This window comes from Lontra canadensis, unplaced genomic scaffold (genome assembly GCF_010015895.1).
Source record: "Lontra canadensis isolate GAN:19392208 unplaced genomic scaffold, GSC_riverotter_1.0 scaffold25, whole genome shotgun sequence".
Taxonomy (NCBI): Eukaryota; Metazoa; Chordata; class Mammalia; order Carnivora; family Mustelidae; genus Lontra; species Lontra canadensis.
In genome coordinates, this window is record NW_022631019.1 from 18,973,545 (window position 1) to 18,995,552 (window position 22,008).

The 22,008-nt window shown below is 56.9% G+C and overlaps 1 protein-coding gene across 3 annotated transcripts; it reads right to left on the reverse strand.

Moving 5' to 3' along the window:
* Positions 1-633: 633 nt before the first annotated feature.
* Positions 634-21,763, reverse strand: UBXN11 (UBX domain protein 11). Of its 3 annotated transcripts, none has more exons than XM_032863833.1 (15): positions 21,686-21,763; positions 18,371-18,476; positions 17,546-17,574; positions 16,819-16,917; positions 14,090-14,190; positions 13,548-13,602; positions 13,012-13,088; positions 10,636-10,762; positions 4,082-4,296; positions 3,688-3,765; positions 2,592-2,709; positions 2,358-2,461; positions 1,107-1,180; positions 892-1,032; positions 634-812 (listed from the first exon to the last, which is right to left on the reverse strand). In XM_032863833.1, exons 2-15 carry the CDS (start codon positions 18,439-18,441, stop codon positions 650-652), a joined length of 1,452 nt encoding a protein of 483 aa, XP_032719724.1. In that variant the 5' UTR covers positions 18,442-18,476; positions 21,686-21,763; the 3' UTR covers positions 634-649. The 3 variants fall into 3 exon arrangements, with proteins under 3 accessions (XP_032719724.1, XP_032719723.1, XP_032719722.1); XM_032863832.1 differs by having other exon boundaries at positions 13,548-13,635; XM_032863831.1 differs by having other exon boundaries at positions 2,358-2,500; positions 13,548-13,635.
* Between the last annotated feature and the right edge of the window lie 245 nt (positions 21,764-22,008).

The following is a 22,008-nucleotide window of genomic DNA, read 5'->3' on the forward strand; positions in this document are numbered from 1 at the left end:
GGTAGATGGGATGGTGCTGAGCCTGTGCTCCTGAGGGCAGCTCGCCTGAGCGGTCTCCTGTGTGCCACCCGTGTGTGTGATTGTGCATGTCTGTGGGTGTATGTCTGGCACATGCATAACCATGCGGATATCTGTTTCTGGAACCAGTGTGGGTGGGTCACCTCCTGATTCACACGCAGGTGATGGTGTCTTGACACACCCTGCTTGGTGAGTGTGGCACATCTGTGTGCCAACTGGTAACGTGTCTGTGCCATGTGGCCGCTGACCGGGGCTCCAACAAACTGGCTCTGAGCGCATATGTCATGGAAGTGGGTTCACCCAGTTTGGGGACAGTGCAGAGTGCAGAGGCTTTGTGCAGAGTGTTGAGGAAGTGTCCCCATCTTCGCACAGGGATCCGCCGCTGGCACACTCACACAGGAGGTTCTTCTAGCCCACCGAGGCTGAGCTGGAGCCCGCCTTCCCTCCACTGGATCTGCTTAGCCCTTCTGGGAAGAAAGAGGAACCTAGAGGACAAAGACCCAGCAGCCAGGCCTGCCAGCTGGGGCTCATGTTACAGAGGGGGCGGGTCGGTACCGCCCCCCGCCCCAGCCTAGCTGGGTCCGCCTGGCCAAGAGAGCCTCATGGAGCAGCCTGTGTGGGAGCGGGCTCTTTATTTGGAGCTGGGGCCCGGAGCAGGCGGCGGGGCCCGGCTTGTCCGAAGCAGCAGCGCTGCATTGGGCACCAGGCCCGCGGCCTGCAGTGTGACTGTGTTGTCGCTGTAGACTGTGGGTGGGAAGGTACTGATGATCTCGAAGCTGGTGGCGTCCACAGCCCTGGGGATGGGGCAAAATGGATCAGACCAGTCCTGGGCCCAGAGACCCCCTGTAGCTGCCAGCCCCGCCCCATACCCACCTGGCCTTTGCAAGCAGGGAGCGCACATCACCAACAGTGTCCTCGGGCCGCATCATCAGCAGGAAGGCCTTCTCACCGTTCTCAGACTTGATGCGCAGCATGGAGAGCAGAGGCGCCGGTGACTCGGGTGACTCCTGGCTCCTGTGGGCCTAAAGGTCATCAGTGCCCCCTGGTGGCCCAACCCCAAGTTCCGCACCTCCTCACTCTGCCCTCACCGCTCACGCTCAGCAGCCAAGGCTGGTGTCTCCACCACGATCTCCTGGACCTGGGCGGGCCATGGGCAGCAGTTCTGGAAGGTATTGATGAAAGGAGACAGAGTCCTAGGTCCTGCCAGAGACACCTTTCCCCCCAACCCTTAGAGGGGACTTCTCCCTGAACAAGGGTGGATGAGACCAGGGAGCTAAAGGGGGAGGAAATGGTAGGAAAGCTTTGGGACGCAGCTCCATCATTCCCCTAAGAAGCCTTAAGTTCCCTCAGGCTAGTGGGGGAGACAGAACCCCACACGGTGACTGGGCTGGAGGCCTAACCCAGCGTGGGTCAGGGAAGGCCTTCCTTCACCCTAAGCTATGACTAAGGATGAGGAGGCCACAGAAATGGAATGCAGGGAAAGAAGCCCTGGTCAGAGAAGCCTTCTCTGGGAGATGATACGTTTGAGAAAGTGTTAGCCGTTCACGTGGCTGAAGCTGAGAATCAGGTTGGACTGGAAGAAAGAAAAGGTTAGATATGGCAAGGGGACCAGCAAGGGATGGTGGGCCTTGAGTGCCAGGATGAGAGCTTGGCCTTATCCAAGAACCACTGGAGGGTTTCAACAGGGAAAGCCCAGATCCAATTTATGTTTTTACACACAGAGAGACTGCTGGGGGAGGGCAGCCGGCAAGGCAGGAGTGGGGGTGACAGGTCAGCGAGAAGCTACCGCAGGTGTCGGAGACAGCCACTCGGGGGCCAAGCCTAGGAAGGTGGGCAGAGGGAATGGAGAGAAGAGATGGATTTGGGAGGTGTGCTAGAGATGGACAGATCAACCAGGACTTGGAGGAGGTAGAGTGGTAGGAAACCGAGGTTTGGTACCTTTCACACGTGGAGATGGGGGAGGGGCAGCAGGATGGGGAGGGGGGAGGGAGGAGGGAGGATGATGAGTTCTAAGGGCCAGGAAGGGGGATCCAGGACTGATTTAGATATTCCGGCCTGGACGTGGAGGAGGTGGCCCAGTCCTCGGGCTCACCCCTGGCCTAGACTCTGGCTTTCCACCTCTTATAGCCACAAGGCCACCAGTCCAGCCCCTCTCTGGGTGTCAGCCCAGAGCCCTCTCCAGACTGTTTTCAGGAGACAGTGAAACTGCCCTGAGAGCCTCATCTCTCCGTCCAGGCCCTCCTCAGCAGCCTCTGAGCCCGACTCTCCAGACAAGCCTCTTCTCGGGCAGGTTGGGCCAGGGAGCCTAAGAAGGCTGGGGGAGCTAGGGCTGGCCTCACCTGCAGGGTGTCTCGGATGGGTCCCCGGATGTCAACCACTTCCCCTTGCCGGATCACAAACTTGGGGAGCCTGTTCAGAAACTTCTCCGCAGTCATCTTGGAGCCTGCAGGGAGTGCATTGGGAGCCTTGGCCTGGGGAGGGGCTGTGAGGAATGGATGATGTGGAGGAGGCCACCCGGAAATCATCCCACACCGTGCCCCCACCACCAGGCTCAGCCGCAGGTCCACGCTAACCTGGGTGCTCCATCCTGCCCGGCGGCTTGTGAATCCTCTGACGGCCCACCACGCGGCCCTCACCTGGGAACGGGTCCAGCCCATTCTCCGGGTAGACCTGATTGCGCAGATCACTCACCTGGCAAGAAGGAAGGGCGGGCAGCGGTGGGCCTAGACCTTCAGCCCTGGGCTCCACCCTACTCTTGCCCAAACAGAGGCCTCCCCACACCAGCCCCCGCCACACCCTCCCTCCAGGAATAGGCCACACCCTCCCCCCCAGGAATAGGCTCAAGGGACAGTCTGAAGCAATCCCCATTTTATAGATAAACTGAGGCCCCCAGGAGATCAGAGAGCTGTAGTTCATGCTACTGTCCCCAACCTGGGCCCAGCTTCTGCAAGCACGCCGGCTGGAGCTGCGGTACTGCCATCCTCCCAGAGAGCCCCTCTCGGGAGCCAGCCAGGAAACAAGGCACCACAGTGTTAGGAGAGGTCAAAGCCCCGTCTTGGCATGGACTGCCTCAAACACCCCCGGTCATGACTCACGGTTTTCCAAGCCCAGGTGGTGGCGGCGCACACGCCCTCACGTATGTACCCTCGCTGTGCAGTGACACACCGCCACCCGGGATGCTCCCACCACCACACCCCTCGTCTCACTCCCACCCACCCCTGCCAGCAGGGGGCTGGCGCATGCCCTGTCCTTTAGTCCCAACGTTTGTCCCCCATAGCACTGCCTTCCACACCCAACAGATGGCTTCGGGAGCCTCCAGGGCAAGCCAGGCCACTTTTGCATAGAACCTCGGGAACCCAGGGCTGTCAAGGTATCTTGGATGCTGGGGAGGGGCAGTGGCCCTGCAAGGCTGAAGGCTGTGCCTCCAGGGTGCCAGCAGGGGGCACTGCCTGCTGCTTAGCCTCCAGCCTTCGCCCTCGCTGATGGAGCAACTGAGACCCCTGCAGGCTCCCTACTCCCCTCTCCGCCAGGCTGAGGCTCACCCTCCTCCCAGAGGTCATCAGACTGGGGCTCCCTGTGGAGGAAGAGTGGCTTCCCACCTCAGACTGGGGGACGCCCCCACCCCCTCCAAACTCCTCACACAGGGTGGTGTGAGGAGCAGCCCATCACCTTAAAGGGAACCCCATTGGGGTACAGCCGCTGGAGCTCTGAGGGGAAGAAGCCATCCAGCAGGTCTCGGAGGCAGCGCTGCGGCAGGGATTGGAAGAGTGAGTGAGACCCAGCTGGACCGATGCCGTGCCCCCTGCTCTGCTTCCCGTCTGGACAACCAGCCCTGGGCCCTGGATTTACCGGGTGGATCACACTCTGGATGTTCTCAGAGCTCCAGGACTTGGCGGGGGGGGGGGGGGGGGGGGGGTTGCTGGGGTTGTAAGTCCAAGTTGCACGTGGACTTGGGTACTTATGAAGGGTAGGTTGAGCTGCCTGCCCCCATCTCCGGCTAATGGTCAGGGAGGGCAGGGCAAGGCCACCAGAGCGGCCTGTCTCCCCTCCCCACCACTCCTACCTGTGTGGAGGGGTCATGGAAGGGCCGGAAGGGCCCATCGAACATCATGAGGCCATTCCGATAGAGCTTCAGTGGGATGGGCTCAAGGACATGGAGCTGTGCTCCACCAGGCATTGGTGTCACCTGGGTGTCACCGTCTACCACCAGCTCACTGAGATCCTTCAGACTGGCCAGCAGCCTGTCAAAGTCCACCTCGGGGGGCGCCAATGAGTCCCCTGGCAAAGAGAATGAACAGCCATGAGCCTCTCTTCGGGCAGCTGCACGCTCCAGCAGCCCTGACTTCCATGGCCCCGGCTGGCTGAGCGGTGGCCTCGGCATCTCCGTCAGTGGCCATCTCACCCGGGGGAGGAGGAGGGAGGAAACTGCCCTGCAGAACGGCCTGTCTTTTGTTGACTCCTCATTTGTGCTGGGGGCTCCATACCTCTCGTGCCCCTCTTGTCCTACCAACCCCTATGCTGTAGGCGCTGTGATCGCCCCCATTCTTCAGATGAGGAAACCACAGGTTAGAGAAGGCTAATGGAGCAGGGGTGGGATCTGATCCAGCTCCGCATCTGTGTCAGCGCTGGGGATCCTCTGTCTGGGTTCAAATCCCAGGTCTTCAGCTTCTACCTATGTGACCTTGGTCAAGACATGGAAAGCTGTGCACCACAGCCTCCCCTCCTATGAGGGTCCGGGAAGGTGACCGTGAGAGGGCCCACTCAGAGCAGGCACTCTGCCGGGGGGTTATTGTTACCAGTTCTTGCCTTGCTCCAACAGGCCTCAGGCCAACCCAGAGGCTATGACGCAGGAGTCATTTATCTCCATTTGACACATGAGGAAACAGGTCCACAGAGATGAAAAATGACTTGCCCCAGGTCACTTGGCAAATTAGAGGAGGGGCTGACTTTTCCCACCCATCCGCACCATCAGGAAGCGGCGGTTGGGATAGGGATGCATGGCTGTTGGGGGGTAGGGAGGGATGTTGGGACAGCTACTGGACAGAACACATATGCGGCAGACCTTGGCCTGTGCCACTATTTCTGGGTCACACACCCCTCTGAGAAGCTGACAGACATTTGGGCCCCCTCTTCTGAAAAATGTGTTGCACACACAGGTGTGCCTAAGCTTCAGGGGGCAGTGGGGACAGCCACAACAGACACCAGAACAGAAAGGCTAGAGGGCAGGTGGGATGCTGGAAGGGGCCAGGCCGGGGCCTGTTGTGGGTCCTTGAAGGGATCTGGCTCCCAAGCCCGTCATCCCCTGGGGCATAGCCCTACAAAACCTCCTATTTTCACCAGGACAGCCAGGCTGTGGCAGGATGTGGGAGGTGGGGGAGCCCCAATCCCTTTCCTCACAGCAACTGACAGGGGGCTCTGGAGGTGTGGGGGCGGGGCCAAGGAAACACAGATGTAGGCTGCTTTGTTTCCGGTTGCCTTTGTGGCTGCTCAAGGCCCCAACGGGACTCCTCCCTCCCCTACATCTACCAGGTGGTATGGGATGCACCTGCCCCCCACCTCATTCCAGGGTCCCCTGGACTTCCTGAGACGCCTAAGAAAAACTCAGAACACCCTGGGCATCCCCGGCATGAGTCAGAACAACAGCAAGCCACTTCTCTCTTTAACAACGAACTACATTCGGAACACACTGGTAAACCTAAAAATGACATCAGAAAAGCTCGTCTCCTTGAACCCCTGCCCCTACCCCTATGTTCTTAGAGACGGGAAAAGTGAAGCCTAGAAAGGTCAGAGGACTGGGCCCACGCAGACCACACCACGCTGACCCAGGACCACTCAGATACGCTGCCTCCCCATCCAGCTGCATCTGGGAGCCAAGGCTGTTCCAGGGAGCTGAAGGATGGACAGGGAAGGGCCAGGTGGAGGCCCAGGGGAGGATGCCAAGAAGCAACTGGAGGGAAAAGAGTTTGCTGAGAAAGTCAGCCCTGGAGGCTCTCAGCCAGTGGGGCTAAGGCATGGGGAAGTCACCGTGGGGTGGGCCGGGCGGGTGCCCGCGGCAGCAGCCTGCAGGGAGTCAAGGGGCCCAGGATACAACTGCAGCTCCAGGCAAAACAGGCCTGAGAACAAGGCAGCAAGCCTGGCATTAGCACCATTAAGAGCAGGGAGTGTGCCACAGAAGCCTGGCCCATTGCCAGATCACATGGGGTAAGGCAGGTCAGAGGTCTACTGAGGCATTTCCTCTCAGAGCTGCAGCTCTCTCGTCCATGGAATGGGGGGGAATAGGAACCTTTGTCCCATCCAGCAAGATCCAGCGGTGGGGACTGACTGTAAGGACAACACAGTGAGGGTTTACTTCGTGCCGAGCACCTAGAGGCAGGTATTACCGCTCCTGTTTTAGAGATGAGGGGACAGGGCCTTGTAAGGTGACATGCTCCTGCTCAGGCAGCTTTCAGGGCCCAGGTGACCCTATGCCTCTATTCTCAGTGACCATGCAGGCTGCCTCTGGGACACTGCTCCCTGGGCTCCCTTTCTAAGGAGGGGTGTGGTACAGGGAGAGATCACCTCTGAGCCCTCATCCAACTTTGAGCACCCGTAAGTTTATTAAACAGGGGAGTTGGAGGGGCGCCTGGATGGCTCGGTGGGTTAAAGCCTCTGCCTTCGGCTCAGGTCATGATCCCAGGTCCTGGGATAGAGCCCCGCATCGGGCCCTCTGCTCGATGGGGAGCCTGCTTCCTCCCCTCTCTCTGCCTGCCTCTCTGCCTACTTGTGATCTCTGTCTGTCAAATAAATAAATAAAATCTTTAAAAAAAAAAAAAAAGCGGGGGGAGAGTTGGGGAGGCATGGAGATCACGACCAAGTTCCTTGGCCTAAAGCCTGAGACCCCTGGGACCCAGGTTCCCCATCCTCCCCTCAGCCTGCTCCTCCATCACTCTCTGGAGCCTTCCTCCCAGGGCTACTGCTTCCAAGCTGTGTGATTCTGGACAAGTGGGTTGACCTCTCTGGGCCTGGGCTCCCTCTTCTATGAAATGAAGACAATAACAGTCTCCACTTCACAGGTGGCTGTGAGGCTCAGAGGAGGTGCCTGGCAGACGGTGGCCTTTGTTGTCACTGACACCCTACCTCTTGCTCCCCACTGGCTCAGGGAACCACCTCCTCTGAGAGGCTTTGCCAGGAGCCCCTGCCTCGGAGACTCAGCCTCCTGAGTTCCTGGAGCCCTCAGGCCCACTGGGGAGCACGACACGTATCCCAGGCCGTTGTCCTTTCCTGGTTGCTTGTCTTTCCAACCACAGCGGGCATTCCCTGAACACAGGCTACAGCATCGAGCCCTGGGCTTGGCCTGGAGTGGGAGTTCAAGAAGCACATACTGGATCCATTCCTTCCTCCCTCTGTCCCGCCAATATGTCCAGACTGCCCAAGCCCTGCTGGGCCCTGAGAATCATGGCTGTGCCCACACCCACAGTCCTGCCCTCCTCAGGCTCATACTTGAGTGAAGGAGACAGGGTGACCGCAATGACAACGCATGCGGTTAGTACCACTGCAGAGGCCACGGAGCTCAGAGGAGGGCCAGCCCAGGGCCGCGCTCAGCAGGGGAGGGGTGGGCCTGCTCTGGGCTGGCTCCTCACACATCAGGCAGGGCCACCTGCTGCTGCGAATACCACCTTGGTGCCCTGGGCCCTGGCATGCCTGTCCCCACCGCTTCACGCACAGGCCGGGCAGGAACCAGACTGCTGTCTCCAGACCTCCGCAAGCCCGGCCCTGCTCGGGGCAACTACGGGGCAACTACGTTCGCTCTGCTCTCAGCGGGGCTGGTGGAGAGAAATCAGGCCCTGAGAGTCTGGTCCCTGGCGGCTCACAGCCAATCCTCTGGCTTCCGCAGCTGAGCACCATGCACCCCATTCCCACTGTTCCCACCTTGCCCCGTGCAGCAGGTCGTCCCGCGTGCCGGACCACGCAGACCTGGGCACACAGGCAACCCCACTGTCCTGCACACAGGCCCAACACCCTGGCCCCTGGGCCAGGCTCCATGCTGGGCTTTCTGCAGCCTGGCAGGGGCTAAGTAACCACGGCTTGGTCATCGTTCATCCACTGTCAGTGGCCTGCAAGAACCCCCACGTGCACAATGGCATTCAGGGCTCTCAGAGGCCTGGGCATTAACACACCCATCTCCTTGTTTGAGCTCAGAGGGGGCAGGGATGAGGGGGAGGAGCTTAAGGAACAGGGAAGGGGGAGCAAGGATCTCAGGGAACAGGGAAGGGGGAGCAAGGATCTCAGGGAACAGGGAAGGGGGAAGCAAGGAGTTCAGAAGGGACAAGGATGGGGAAGGAGGAGCTCAGAGAGGACCGGAGATGAGTGAGAGTGGGGAGCTCAGAGGCGATGGTGAAGGGAGAGCGAGGAGCTCTCAGCCCTGAGGCTCAACACCTGGCATCGGGTTGCACCAGAGCAGGACCGTCCCTTTCAAGTCCCCGCACACCCTGGAGCACCCGGCATCCTAGTTAATGCTCAGTTCACTGGTAGAGAGGGCAGGGAGGGGGTGAATGATCCAGCCGGAGGCCACATTCTCGCAAGGCTTCCCCTGGGCCGGGTCCCCTTCGTGGGCCAGAGAACCCTTCTCCCCAGGGCGAAAGTCCTGGTTCTGGACCGGTTAGCCCCATCCAGATGCCCAACCCACCTCCATGGCCGCCTGGGGCCTGCAGGGAGTGGTAGCCAACAGAAGGAGAGCCAGAGCAACGAGCCAGGGCATCAGGGCCACAGCAAGAGGCTGGCTTCATGACCCTGAGGGCCCTTAGGGCAGCAGCAGCCTGGCACCTGGGGATAAAGCTGTGGAGGTAGGGGAGAAGCCAAGGAAGCAGGGGGCGGGGGGTGCGGCGCCAGGAGGAAAAGCTGCTGGAAATGAAGAGTGTTCATTTCATTCCAGAAGAGTGTTCATTGTTCAGCTGGCAGCAGAGCTAAGCTGAGGCCCCTCCATGCTGAAGAAGCAGAAAGCAGAGGAGGAGGGCACACAGTGGTTTTCACAAGTTGCTCTAGCTTTGAAGCACTGGGCTTCAGAGCCAGCTTATTCTGGGCGTAAACATACAACACAGCAGAGCGGGGGCTGCCCTGTTCTAGGAGTCCACAGAGCCAGGTCCAGAAGCCAGCTATCTGGGCTGACCCCCAAAGGAGCCAGGAGGACCCCCCTGGCCAGGAGGAAGGCTGCCCTCCAGCCAGCAGGGGCATGTGTGGGGTCCAGGGTGCGATGGTGGCTGACCCCTAGCGCTAGACCCCAGGAATGTTCTTAGAGCATCTGGCAGTCGCCTTTCAGGACGTCCCTGCCTACCCGGGAAGGGGTGTCCCAGGGCCATCCCTGATTCTTCCTGTCCGCTCCCTGATGCACAGTCTCCGAGACCATGGATTCCACTTCCTAAATCTGCCCTGCTCCTCCTCACAGTGCCCACCAGGATCACCCTGCCTCTGGATGTCATCGCATCTCCTGCCTGGATGACTGGGACCACCTCCTAAATGGGTTCCCGGCCTTAAGTCTTGCCCCCTTCGCTCAACAGTCTCCAGACTTCCTAAGCGATTCCCATCTATAAAATGGCTTGTGTCAAGGCTGTTGATGAAAATGCTTTGAAAGCTACAAATATTGTACAAGTGGGAAGTGATGTTTTTAGAAGAAGCAGTGGGGGAGCTGTGCCCTGAGGGTTAGGGGGATCTGGCCAAAGCTCAGGCCTGAATGGGGGGAGGCAGCACTCTCGGGTTTTGAAATTTTAGAAATCAAGATGGTGACGTCACTTTCCAAACACTCCCCTCGGGAGCCATGCTCACTGATGCTCCTGGGAGGCTGCCACTGGCACGTCACCATGAGAAACAAGCAAAGCCCCTGCCTGTGGGGCCGATGACATGCGAGGTCAGTGCCAGATGCTCGGCATCGACCCCGCTGATCCCTTCAACTCCTCAGGGAAGAGCGCACCCCCACTTACTGAGAGGGGCCTGGAGGCTCAGAGAACAGAAGTCACCCGCCCAAGTCCCACGTGGAGCGGGCGGTAGAATGGAGACGAGCACCCAGGTCTGACCAGCTCCAGAGCCTGGAGAAGTACCTCAGGGCAATCACCTCCATTCTTCGAAGAGAATGGACTTTCAGAAATGGCCAGATCTATGGCTCCACATCTGTGGAGTTCATTCCTCTAGATCGGGAACGGTCAAGTTTAGAAAAAAGAATGGAGGAGTCCCAGAGAAACAGGGCGAGTTCAATGGCTTGGCTACAGCGAGGCTGAAAAAGGAATGCAAAGAGGGGGTCAAGCCTGGCTCTGAGGGCAGCTTCCAAAGCAGAGGACTCGTTTTTTAAAAACTTTGGGATGGAAGACATTTTGTAAATTATGGAGCCCAACACAAGTGAGGTTGTCTTATGTCTCGTATCTCCTGGGTCTCTGAGGCCTTTGAAAGATGAGCAAGCAGGGGTTCTGAGGCAAGACCCGAGGAAGAACATGGTGGCAAGTCAGGTGCTCAGTGGTGGAGGCAGAGCCTGTCCTCCCTGCTCCTGGGTCAGGGGCGTGAATGAGACTGCCTCTGGACAGCTGCTGGCCCAGAGTGGTGTTGGAGAACTCCTTTTGTAGGAGGGACTGGGGGCAGACCCCCCTACTCTACCTGGTTTCCAGAACTTCTTGGCTGTCATCCAGTCCCTCTTGCCATCCTCTGAATCTGCCTGGTTGTCTGAGCCCTCCTGGTCCACAGACTCGCCCACCCACTGCAGCCCGTAGTCACTGAGGAACCGCTGTATGGAGAGAAGGAACAGATGTGGGGGGGGGGCGTGGTCAGCTCAACCCCCCAGGGAGCAGCCAGCAGCAGTCCGGTCCCCAGTCTCAGGCCTCAGCTCCCAGCACCCACTGGGCAGAAGGGATGGGCCCCTGGGGTCTTGGCTACTTCCTGGCTGGGACCTTGGGAAGCCATTTCACCTTCTAGAGCTGTAGGCTTCTCCCTGCCCTAGAAGCATGCAAGGAGGACTCAGTTAAGATCACTCACATAGAGTGCTTAAAGCACAGTGTCTGGCGCCAGGAAGACCTCACTGAAGGCGGCCCCAGTGGTAGTGGGGCACCTGGTGCATCTGGCCTGAGTGGAGGAAGGGCAGGGACACGGGCTTGTGCAGGACCCAGAGGACTTGGTGAGCCACATGCAGCTTCTCTAGGGCTAGGCCTCCCATCTCCCCAGCCACAGGAAAACTTCTGACTTGTCTACACTTCCTGTCATTGCTTCTTCGACTCCCTCTCTCTCCTGACCCCATTCTAGCCCCGTCTCACTACTGACTGGAACTGCTCAGGTGCAACCACCAACAGCCCGCCCAGTGCCAAACCCAGCGGGTTTCTGTCGTCAGCCCCCCAACACGTCTCGTTCCTTCTCACTTGCGCCCGGCCCGCTGGCCACACTTAGAGGTCTCACAGGCATTTCAATATGAACTCGTCCCCAACAGCCTTAACTCAGTGTCCCCATCTCCCAAACCGCTGCCCCTCCAGATCTCCAGTCTCAGTCAACAGCATCCCTCCACCTGGGCCTCAGCCACGACCCGCAAGGCCTCTGAGCGCCACCAGCGACGCAGACTCGGATCCCTCCACTCTGGCCCAGCACCTCGCTCAAGCCCCAGCCATTCCCCACCCTGCACCCCCAACGACTCCAACTGCTCTTCCACAGGCCTCCCCGTCCACGCCTCCAAAACCTTCCCGTGGCCTCCCATCCTGGAGGACAGAATCCAGCCCCGCATGACGGGTGGACAGGCTCCCCCGATGGTCCTTGCCATCTCTCCTTCTCCTTCTTGCTCTCCACGCCCACAGGAGTCTGTGTGGCATCTCTTCGGCCTTGATCCTCATTCCCTGATCACCTCTTTATCCTCCATATCTGCCCGATGCCACCCCGCAGAGCAGCCCAAACTCCAGCTCACCCCTATCCTGTCACCCAGCTAAATACAGAAAACTAGACCCGTGTCCTTGTTTACGTCTCTGTCCCCTTCAGCCTGCCAGCCCCAGGGACAGGGACCACGTTTACCTCCCAGCACCTGGCAGGGTGCCTGGCACCCAGAGATGCTTTGTTTGAGTTAAATGAAATAGTGAAGTAGTGTGAAGGCCACCAACATAGGAGCCGGAGCCAAGATACCTTCTGCCCTAAAGCTGTGGGCGTGGCCCTCACCCCTGTGGCAGCAGCTCAGAGAACCCCCCCCGCCCCCCCAACCAGCACTCTCAGCAGAGAGTTCAGGCAGCCCCGGGGTATGGAATAGGCCCTGGGAGCCAAGGGCCCTCCTGCAGCTGTGGCCTGGTCGCTGCTTCTGTGGTCTCAGTTAGGATGGGGTTTTGGAAGCCAGCTCTGTGAGAGGGAGAGCTTTTGGGGGTGGGGGAGCGCCAGTCATCAGGGGTCGGGGGTACTGAGGAGGCATGTGTACTCAGTACCCTCCTTTGAGCCTATGGTCCCTACAGTTCAAGTCTGGCTTGTGAATGGGTAAGTCAGTAGGGGCAACAGGTGGCACCTGGTGGGTGAGATGCCATGTTCAAAGGCAAGGGATGGTCGTGACCCACCAGTAACCACACACAGCCGGGCGCTAAGCTTGGTCCTGGCTGTGCAGCAGCAACCAGGAGGAAAGTAGTCCTCGCCTCAGTGGGAGCTTACAGTCCCACAGGGGAGACTGAGGCCCCCTGGGAAGGGCCCCCACCCCTGATGTGAGACTGACAGTGACTGAAGACCCACCAGGGGAAGGTGGAAAAACACTCCTCAAGGAGAGGGAACAGCATGGGCCAAGGTCCTGTGGTGGGAAGAGCTCAAGGTGTCCAGGGAACCAGAGGCAGGCCCGTGGCTGGAGCCGAGAGGCTCCCAGCGAGACCGAGGAGGTCGGGGGACCCAGCGGGGTCAGGGCACTAGACCCTCCCCGGCTCTTCAGACTCTGGGTTAGTCCTGAGGAGGGAACCATGAGATGTGCAGGGGCTGGAAGACCCAGAGCCAGGTCCTGAGGGCCAGATAGCTCTGGGCCACCACCTCTCTCACCTCCATCTCCTCAACCTGGCGCTGGAGCCGCAGGCATGTGGTCTCCAGGTCCTGCTGCTGCTGCGTCCTGACCTGGCCTGTGGGGAAAGATCAGCAGCAGGGAGGCTGCTGGACCACCTCTGGCCTTGCCTGCCATTCTGTCCTCACCATCCTTTGGAGTAGCTGCCCCTTGAGAACTCGAGGGGTCCCCTGAAAACTGCCTCTGGGCATCTCCTCCGACCTTGAGAGGGGAGGCCCGGACTCTCAGGAGACTTCCCCCGCAACCTCAGCCCCCCGAGGCTCCTGAGGGGGCTGTGTTCCTCCACACTTCTGATGGCATGCCCAGTGCTCGGGGCTGGGCTACGGCTGCACTCTGGGGACTCAGTCCCACAGAGGACATCATTGTCCTGGTGTATCATAACCACTGTCTGGGCTCAGCTGTCCAGGACCCATGACGGGGCTCAGCTTGATGCTCTTGGAGCCCTGCTGCCCAGCAGCCACCGGCCCAGGGGAGGTGTCCCAGGAGGGCTGACCAGCCGACCAAGAGAGCCTCTTACCCTGGTGCTCCTGGAGGTTCTGCACCATTTCCTCCAGGGCCCGTATCTTCCGATCCTGCAGCAGCAAGACAAGGAGGGACAGGCAGAGCTGGGGGTTCCCAGAGCGCAAGGGAGCCCCTTCTAGATGGGAAGACCCAGACTTCTTGCCTCTGTGGAACACTGGAGAGTTTAAAGACCCTGTCCCTGCCCCCCTTTGGCACAGCCACTGCTCCTACCCCTCAGATACCCTTGTGGTTCCACTGTGGTGAGGAGAGGCAGGGAGCACCTCCAAGTGCCCCAGAGCCAGCAGCCACTGCTACCACCGCATCCAAGGCTACTGGCCTCACTCAGCTGTAGAGAAGACCCTTAGCCTCTGCTCAGGTCACAGGAACCCAGATCAGCCCCAGGCCATACCTGGGGCTTGAACTGGGAGGTTCATTGGGAGAGACAGTTCTAGAACCCATCGCCCTGGCCTATTACGGTAGTAAACTCACTGACCTCCCCAGCCTGGGCCCTTCCACCGCTCAGACCAGACCCTGGCCCTGTCCCCACCAGGGTCCCACCTTGGACAGCAGCTCATCAGTCTGAGACCTCACTTGCCGCTCCAGATCCCGCATCTTCCTGGTCAAGGTGGCCACCAGCTCCGAGTCACGGAACACAGGGACTGCCAAACAGACAAAGTCCTGGAGCCCAGGCCTAGAGTGGAGGCTGAAGTATGGGGGTCCAGTGGAGGGCGATAGGGATTCCCAGAAGCAGAAAGAACAGTAGTAATAGGAGCTGCCACTTAGATATTAGAGATTGTCCAAAATACTTTGCCTGTATCAGCTCGTGCTGTCCCCATAGTGTGCCTCAGTTTACAGGAACACAGCAGATAGGGGAACGAGTCAGCACAAAGGACAAGCAAGCACCAAGATCTGTGTGTGGGCTCTCTGAGGGACATATGGCCCGGACTTCTCAGAGTCAGTGTCATTTTAAACTTAAAAAGGCAAGGACAAGGGTGCCTGGGTGGCTCGGTTGTTAAGCGTCTGCCTTCGGCTCAGGTCATGGTCCCAGCATCCTGGGCTTGAGCCCCATATCGTGCTTCCTGCTCAGCAGGGAGCCTGCTTCTCCCTCTCTGGCTCCCCCATGGTTGTTTTCCCTCTTTCACTGTGTCTCTCTGTCATAAATAAATAAAATCTTAAAATAAATAAATAAATAAAAAGGCAAGGACACTGTTCTACAGAGGTATAACAATCAAATGCAGTGCCCGACCCAGATTAGAACCTAGATCAGGAAAAACAATAGCCAGGAGCTAATTTTGGAATATAGGAAATCTGAGTGCAGAAGAGGGGCTCCAGGGTGTCTCTGCGTCATCCACATTCTTGGGTGCTGTCCCTGTCCTGTGGGCATGGGTTCCCTTATTTGGAAGAGATGCTTACTAAAGCATTTATTTATTTATTTATTTATTTATTTAAAGATTTTATTTATTTATTTGACAGAGATCACAAGTAGGCAGAGAAAGAGGAAGGGAAGCAGGCTCATTGCTTCGCAGAGAGCCCGATGCGGGGCTCAATCCCAGGACCCTGGGATCATGACCTGAGCCGAAGGCAGAGGCTTTAACCTGCTGAGCCACCCAGGCGCCCCTTACTAAAGCATTTAGAGGTGAAACATCATGATATCTGAAATTGACTTCTAAATGGTTCATCAAAAAAATACATTTACATTCATACATATGTGTATATGGACAGAGAGAAAGCAAATTAGTGGCAAAATGTCACTCACTATTGCATCTAGATGGCAGACATACAGGTGTTCACTATACTATTATTTTAATTTCTGTATAGGCTAGACATTCTCCAAAATAAAGTCTTGGAAAAGAAACCAAGAAAGACCCAGAGGGAGGAATGGGCCCTCTCCTTCCCTGGCCCGCTGCCCTGTGTGTGAACCAGGAACTGCTTGTGTCGCCACGCAGCCACGTGGGCAGACAGGCCAAAGATGGCTCAGTGGAAAGACAGAGAAACCTGAACTTTTTTTTTTAAGATTTTATTTATTTATTTGAGAGAGCGAGAGAGAGAGAGTGTGAGCACAAGCCAGGGGAAAGGGTAGTGGGAGAGGGACAAGCAGACTCCCCGCTGAGCCCGACTCAGGGCTCCATCCCAGGACCCTGAGATCATGACCTGAACTGAAAACACACATTTAAACAATGGAGCCCCCCAGGTACCCCAAAACTTGGCCTTTCGATGATGTCTTTGAGGGGATGGATTAACAACCCTGGAGTTGCCTCCTGGATGTCATGCTACGCGGGACAGTAAGTCCTCCTCAATGTCCATGCTAGCTGAGTAAGGGATTTCTCTGCCCTGCAGTCAAAGCTCTATAACGGCTCTACGGACCTCCAAACCCCATCTGTGCCTAGAGTGTGGATGAGCTCACTGAGGCAGCAGGGGGAAAGAGAGAGAGATGGAGAGAACCCAGGGGAGAAGCATCCCACTGAAAAGCTAGGAGAAGAAGAAGGAGCGAGCAAAGAGAGGGAAGAGCCTGGGAGGTGGGAAGAAACCCAAGAGAGTGGCGTCATGGTGGCAAAGAGCCCAGAGCGATGTGAGAAGGAGGGAACGGTGACCCTTGTGGAATGCTGCTGTGCAGAGAAGTGAGACAGGACAGGAGACTCCTTGTTTGTGACCTCGGTGGGGACAGACACTGGCTGAGAGTGGAGTGAGGAGCAGATGCCAGGGGAGAGGCAAAGAGCACACGGGACAGCTCCTTAAGGGGAGGAGCTGGTTACTGCGGTTGCTAACAAGCATGTCCCCAGCCAGGCTGCAGGAGAGCCAGACTTTGTGCCTGCATGGTTGTGGGGCCAGGCTCTTCTGGTTTCCTTTTACAGCCTCAATTCCCTGTTCTATCCCATGGCGGGGTTCAGAGGAGGAGTGCCTCCCCACTCATAGATGAGGAAATGGGAGGCAGAGAGATAGAACATTGCTTACCCAAGGTGTTACAGCTGGCAGAAACTTCTAGTCTTGTCCCCAGTTCCTCCAGGCTTGCAGCAGACTCTGACCTTACCTGCCCAGGTTTCCCCGGTGCCCAGGCCCATTCCACCCTCCACCGGGAAGCTGCCCAGTGGACCCCTCTGGGCACCTCTGAGATGGGTGTCACCATGGTCCTTGGGGGACAGTGCAGGCCAAGCGAGGAGCGCTGTCTGCAGACCAGGGGCTCACCCACAGCAGGCAAGAGTAGGTCCATGCCTCTCTGGGCCTCAGCCCCTCCCTGAGACCCTCTCCTGCTGCTGGGGACCAGACCCCTTTTAGGCCTCTGTTTTTACCTTGTCTGCTCACAGGTGCCCCAATGCCGCCATAGCAGGAAGGGACAGTGATCTTTTCTTCCGGGCCAAGTCCATTATTCAGCACGTCTGCCTCATCTTCTGCAGATAGGGATGTCCAGGTCACTGCTCTGGGGCTGAGGCCCAGAGAATACTGGGGCCCTGGGCTCTGGCCCAGATGAAGCAGCCTATACTCTGTACCCCCAAGTGTACACGGATAGAACACGTGGGATGTCAGGGAGCAAATATCCAACCACAGCAGGCTTTCTTGCAAATCTCCCAGCCTGGTTCCCAGGAGGACCTGAGTAGCCGATGCCAGCCACAGGGTGGCAGCAAGAATGGGGTTGGGATGCAAAGGTCTGAGCCTGCGGTTGGCGGGGCAGCCAAGGGAGGACGGGGCTTCTGGGGGAAAAGGCAGGATGGGCTGGAGGAGGCTGTCAGAGGAAGAACTGCTGGGGTCTGACCCCCATGGCTTCTTGGCACCCACTGGCCAACCCCACAGTGAGTGGAGGGCTTCCCATGTTAGCAGTGACATCTCTGCTAAGGGTGTGGGGCCTCTGAATCAGAGAGCTGCTGTGGGTCCTGTCCTCAGGAAGGCATGAGGGCCCTGTGGGTGGGCCAGCTGTTCTGACAGTGGCCGCCGTCTTGTCCCTTCTCTTCATCTACACAACCCCAGGGACACCCAAGAGGTGCGAGGAGAGGGGGACATGAGGGCAGAGCCTGCACTTACCATCTCCGTAGATTTTTATCCCTCGCCTGCTGGGAACCCGGGCAGGAAGGAAAAGGAAGACAGAGAAGTTAGGACCCTCCGGAATGTCATCAGGGGAGCAGCTCCAGCACTAGGGGCCTAGCCAAGCCTAAAGGAGATGGAGGCTGGGACTCTGCCTCCCAAGGCAATCTCCTCCCCAGATCCCATCCTTGACCCTGGGGCAAACCAAGGGACAGGCTTCAAGGTGTCCCCTTGTCCCAACGGGGAAGGGCGGGGAAGGGCTGAATGGGGGGGGGGAGGTTTGGGTGGAAGACACAAGCACTCCCAAGCCCAGCAGCCAAGCCCCAGCTCCACTGTGAAATGGCTGTGGGACCCCAGGCCTGTCGCTTAGCTGCCCTAGATTTCCCTGGCCTTCAAATGACTCAAAGTGGTGTTCAGAAGAGCAAGGAGAGGGGTAAAAAATGCTTCAAAAGGATAAAAGTGGGAGGCAGATGTAAAGGATTCCCCTTACTGAGGGCTCAGCACGTGGCTGGACCGGAGAAGCTGCCCATCGGTCTTGATAAACCGACCCCAAACTCTGGGTACCCGGGGGCCGCGCCGTTCCCACCCAGCCCACACCCTGGCAGAGGGCCCCAGCCAGCGTCTGCTCTGACAAGCTATGGAGCCTCTCTGAGGAAGTGGTACAGAGAAAGATCCGGTGGTCAGGGAAGGTTATGTAACTCCTCGTTTTTGCCCTAAGACACTAGGAGCCATCCTCTTAGTCCACAGGGGCCAAAAGGCAGAGACATGAACACAAAGATGCCCCTACCCGCTCCCCCGCCGCCCAGCCCCAGGCAGGTTCCTTACGCTGGATTCACAGGCTCTGACTGCAGGGGTACTCTTCGGGTCTTGCCAAGGGAGGCCAAAGGTGAGCCCATAGTTCTACTTCGAGACGCTAGCTGTCAGGAACTCCCTGAAAAGAAAGAAGAAAGTCAGTCCTTGAGGAAAGAGGGGGCCCAGGGCTTCAGAACCAGGGAAACTTCTTCCTCCATGGTTTCTTTTCCCAGGAAGAAGCACTGTCCAGGGAGCAGCGCCCCTCACTTCTTCCCACCACCCCTGCAGAGGTTTCTGGAAGCAGCTTGGTCTCAGGATCCTTATGATTGATGTTGGCCTGAGCCTCTAGATATCCTGTTCTCTGTTCTGATCCTGGAGGCCCCTGGCCTGGTTGGGAAAGGGTGATGGGAGTGGGGGGTCCAGGTCCAGAGATGGGCCAGGAGCCTGGGATTTTCCCAACTTGTGTCCTGGCTCCATCCTTCAAAGAGCTGGTTGATACAAAGCTCAAGTCCTAGGATCGTGCACTGCATTTGATCGAGAATAAAAAATAGTAATAATAATAATAATAATAATAATAAAATAAAAAATTAAAACTACTTAAAATTAAAAATAAAGAAATAAAATCCTAAGAAAAATTTTTTTAATGTGCCTGTTGTGGCTTTTGTTACTATACACTGAGGACACTTATACATGTCTCTCCCCCTCCTTCTCTCTTCTTCTGTTAAGATGAATGCACGTCAGGAATGGAATTAAAGGCCACTACTCTATTCAGTGAATTAAATATATTATGTGGCTAATATTTAGAAACCCTAGAACCAAAGGACCCCCATCAGGGCCTGAATCAAGTCTTTTTAGGACAAATCCAAGACAGCTGCCCTTTGAAAATGTGTGGTATGGCCTCACCCCTGCCCCTGAAGCTGCCCAGCAAAGGGAGCTGTGCCACTGGGAGGCAGCTTCTCCGTCTTCACTCCGGAGTTTGGGACTCATGCCCCAGACCTGGCATTTACTCACCCCCACCATCGGCCTTCCCAGTCTGCCCCTGGCCTGCCCCAGTCCCTGCCATCTTGTCCAGGCATCCTTTTGTTCTGTGTGGCCAAGTGTGACAGCCCCTCCTGGTTCCCTGCACGGGTCTCCAGCTAGAGGGATCTTCAGAAACATAAAGCTAATATGTCACCTCCTTGCTGAAAGCTCCCAGTGGCTCCTTCTTGCCCAGAGAAAAGAAATTCAAAATTCCGTAACAGAGATGATCTAGTCCCTGCCTGCATCTCCTGACCTCACTCTCCCTCACTCCTACACTTGAACCTGCCCGACCTCAAATGCTCCCCTGGCCCAGAACTCCTTCCTGGAATGGAGTCCCCACTCCGACCTGCCCCCTTCCCTCGGTTGAGCTAACTCCTCTTTTTTTCTTTGTTTTTGTCTGTCCTTTAGTCATATGTTAAGTTTTTACTTTTAAATTACTATAGATTCACAGGAAATTAGGAAAATAGCATGAAGGGGATCTGTGTGCCCTTCACCAAGGTTCTCCCAACAGTTACACTACATGTCTGTATCCTTTTATGCTTTGTCACCCCCATGGACATTCCAGGTAACTGCCACTATAGTCAAGATAAAGAACTACTCCATCAGGGCACCTGGGTGGCTCGGTGGGTTAAAGCCTCTGCCTTCAGCTCAGGTCATGATCCCAGGGTCCTGGGATCAAGCCCCACATCGGGCTCTCTGCTCAGCGGGGAGCCTGCTTTCCCCTCTCTCTCTCTGCCTGCCTCTCTGCCTACTTGTGATCTCTGTCAAATAAATAAATAAAATCTTTAAAATCTTTAAAAAAAAACAGCTTTATTGAGATCTAATTCACATACCGTCTGGCGGTCCTCAGAAGGTTTCCTTATGGCTCAGCAATTCTGCTCCTGGGGATCTACCCAGGATGAAAACTTACATCCACACAAAAACTCACCTACATGTTCACGGCAGCATTATTCATAACATGCAAAAATGGAAACAACTCAAATGTCCACCAGCCAAAGGACACATAAAGAAGTCTGGTATATCCTTACAATGGAGTATTAGAAAGCAATAAAAAGAAATGGAAGCCAGGTCACCACGTGAATGGACCCTGAAAACATTATGCTAAGGGAAAGTCACAAAACACCACATATTGTTATGAACCCATTAATATAAAATGTCCAGGATAGACAAATCTAGGGACATAAAATAGATTGGTAATTGCCTAGGGCTGGAGGCCGTTGGAGGGTATATGGGGTAGTTGATAAAGCATACAGAGTTTCTTTTTAGACAGATGAAAATATCTAAATTGATTGTGGTGGTGGTTGCCCAAGTCTCATGAATATCCTAAAAACGGTTGAAGTTTATATTTCAAAGGGGTGAAGTAAATATTATGGGAATTATTATCTCAACAAAGCTATCACAGAAAAAAAGGGACCCGGTCCCCAAGCCAAACTCAACATCTTTCTTCAAAATAAGCTCCTCCCACTTCCCCCTTCTTAATGCGACCCCATCATCCAACCACAAAATTGTCCTCTCTTTCCTCTTCTCTTAATCCCATCCATCGCCAGACTTTGCAGGTTAAACTCTACAATGTCTCTCACACAGCTCCTTCTTTCCATGCCCACTTTGGTCATCCTCGTGGGGCTCTCACTGACCTTCCTTGGGGCTGTCACGATAGCTGGCAAGTGACTTCCTGCTTCCTGTCTCGCTTCAGACCAACACACTGTCTCCAGATTAATTTTCCCATGGATTATAAGAGACCTCTGACTTCTGGGGCTGTGTCTCCTCCTTCCTCAGACCCGGGGCAGAGGTGGGCCTGAGGATAGAGCCACGTCTACTCCCCTCACATGGGGGCTTCCAGGGGCTGACTGTTGACTTCCCCCTCAAGCTGGAGACGCCTACAGGTTGGACTGTGTCCCCTTCAGGCTGGGGCTTTGAGAGGAAAGCTGTGTCCCATGCACCTACAACTTTAGGACCCAAGTCAGGGCTGTGCTTGACTGATTATATCCTCCGGCAGACCTACGCGGTCCATTTGCACAGTTCACCCCAGGCCCAGTGCTTTCCGGCGCGGGCAAGGCCAGGCCGGCTGCACGCCTTCAAGCCCTCCATCTCCAGCTGGAAGCGCTCACGACGCGACTTCAGTCACGACCTAAGCCCTCCCCGGGAGCTGCGTCGCCTCCTCCCGCCTCCTCCCGTAGCCACGTAGGCGGAGATCTGAAGCCGCTCCCATGACGCGGAAGCCTGCTGGGCCACCCGACCGCGGGACTCGCGGGTCCTCCGACTCTCAGGGCGAGGGCCCCAGCCTGCGTAGGGCACTCCGGGGCCGCAAAAGTTTGAGCCGGGACTCACCGCTTAGGGCCACGGAGCCGTCCCACGGCGCCGCCATCTTGTTGTCACGCGGTTTCCCAGGCGACCAGAACCCGTGCGCTTCTCATTGGCTAATTCGGCGGATGGGGGGGGTGCCACCGCCTGTGCTCGAATTCTATTGGCCCACGAGTCTAAACTCTTCGCGGGAATACCTCAAATCCCAGAATCCACCGCCGTGTACGCCCTCGGAGTCTGGAGAAGTGGAGGCTTCAATTTTACCTCCCACCCCCCAACCTCGAAAAAGGAGAGAAACTGGGGTTAGATTACTGAATCCTCTGAATCCTGAATGGGTAATCCGACAGAGC

Coding starts and splice junctions, on each gene's coding strand:
- UBXN11 (XM_032863831.1), bottom strand. CDS start 18,441: ATGGGCTCACCTTTGGCCTCCCTTGGCAAGACCCGAAGAGTACCCCTG. Junction 2,710..3,687: donor CCAATGGGGTTCCCTTTAAG/GTGATGGGCTGC, acceptor CCTTCTTGCCAG/GTGAGTGATCTGCGCAATCA. Junction 2,501..2,591: donor GGGCAGGATGGAGCACCCAG/GTTAGCGTGGAC, acceptor CATTCCTCACAG/CCCCTCCCCAGGCCAAGGCT.